This window comes from Etheostoma spectabile, chromosome 1 (genome assembly GCF_008692095.1).
Source record: "Etheostoma spectabile isolate EspeVRDwgs_2016 chromosome 1, UIUC_Espe_1.0, whole genome shotgun sequence".
NCBI lineage: Eukaryota > Metazoa > Chordata > Actinopteri > Perciformes > Percidae > Etheostoma > Etheostoma spectabile.
The window spans coordinates 13,429,438-13,431,298 of record NC_045733.1 but is presented as its reverse complement, the minus strand read 5'-3'; the positions used below and the strand labels follow the sequence as shown (position 1 = coordinate 13,431,298).

General features: G+C 36.9%; 1 protein-coding gene across 1 annotated transcript in view; it reads right to left on the bottom strand.

Moving 5' to 3' along the window:
* The window catches only part of txnl4b (thioredoxin-like 4B), a 2,681-nt gene continuing 820 nt past the window's right edge, over nucleotides 1-1,861 (bottom strand). Inside the window, exon 3 of the mRNA XM_032534266.1 lies at nucleotides 1-1,562. Within this exon, the coding sequence (XP_032390157.1) occupies nucleotides 1,397-1,562 (166 nt within the window). The 3' untranslated portion in view covers nucleotides 1-1,396. The remainder of the gene's footprint in view (nucleotides 1,563-1,861) is intronic.

Here is a 1,861-nt window from a genome sequence, read left to right as displayed (position 1 = left end):
TAAAATATAAAAGTTTATTACAAAAAAGAGCATGTACATTACATTAATCATATCTATCTAATCTAGCTATCGCTGATGATATACAGCTCTTTTCCATGGGAAACATCAAGATGACACTGCTTTTTTACAAAAAATAAATTCAGTATACAGTTGCAGAACCTTCACAAAACTCACATTGTCTTTATCAAACGTGAGACAAAAGTTGTTTTTTTGGAAATATCAAATTAATTTTTATTGATAAAAATGTCTTGCTGTTAATAAATCTGACTTTGGGAACTTCAACAAAGCCAATTTCATTGTGTGTCCTGTCTTTAAAAAGTTTAAGTCTAAAATGTCAGTCTCAGTCTTTCCAACCATCCAGTCTTGACCATAGACTGTATATAAAGATGAAGGGCTTGACAGATTCCCAAAAATGAGAGATGGGTCGGATGAGATGGGACGCTCCAGGCTGCATCCATGTACTCTTGAAAAATGAAGCCAACTGTCTCAAACGCCACCTGGTGGACGACTGCTCATAATACCTCCACCTCTCCATGTTAGTGGATGCAACATGGGCTAAAAAAACAATCTTTGCCCCAAAGATTGTTTCTGTCATTTTAGGTAGTTCTTATGACGTTGTTTGTTCAAGTGTTTATTTTTCTGATAAGTTAGGTTTTATTAGTTATTTGATGCTATAAAAACAGGGTGAAACGTCATGATTGACTTGCAACTGGTCAGGCGAGATGTTGATAACGTGACTTCACCGCCCGATCACTACTGCGCCGCCTCAGGCTCCAAAATTGCAAGATGGCAGCGCCCGTATCTGAAATATTTTGGCTTCACTTTTGTACTGTGGGAGGAAGTGGAGATGCATAGTCCATCTTTGTATAGTTATGGTATTGGAAGCAACTGTATTTCAAAAAAAAGGTGCCCGTTGGAGTTTTATTGTGAACAAACAAAGGTTTGTGTTTACAGTCTGTGTTCATTAGCAAGACGAACTGTGTTTTTTTTAGGTCTAACAAACATATTTAATGCATTTTCTTTCCTTTTTCTTAAAAGTTGGAAATCTGTTTTGTTTACATCCATCTTTACTGGCTTGCAGTCTTCTTTCCACTGTCTCACAGTGACTTCCCATTAGTGTGGTTTTTTGAAATTTAACATGTTAATACTGAAACCGGCTGGAATGTGTGCAGGACACGCGCGTTAGAGCAAACAAAACCTCAAACATAGCAAGAGGAAAAGGCATAAAGAGCAATGTACTTTGTCATTTGCCATATGAAAATGTACATGATATGCTTTAATATCAAACCTTCTTCAGATGGTTGCTTGAAATTAAAGCTATTTTTGTCAGTCAATCAACCAGACGTGGTTGATGCCACACAGAAGGAAATAAGGCTGCAAAGTGGAGGAGTTGATTTTAAATCCCATGGTAGAGGAGATCATATTTGGGAATATTTTGAGGATCTATGGGACTCTGGACAATCATCTTGCCACGCATAGCTCCTCTGTATATGACTTCAATCAGATCCATAAAATCTTGCTTGGTCTTGAAGCTGCCGACAAACTTGGTGTGATCTGGGGAGCTGAGAGAGAAAATAAGGTCAATCTGACAGTATGCACAATCTTTGGTAACTATGGTGAATATGCAAATGAAAGCTTCTAAAATGTAAATAGGTAATGCTTTTCTTAAACTACGCAGCTTTGGGGTACGGACCATTGGCTCTGAGTTGTAACATTTTAAACATAATGATTTGATTAACTGCAGAGCTGTAACAATGACTATTGAAATGGAATTGAAGTATTAGTCCATCAACTGAAAATGGATCTATTACTATGCTAATCGGTTCATTATTTAAGTCATGTTCACAGCAAAAATGTAAAA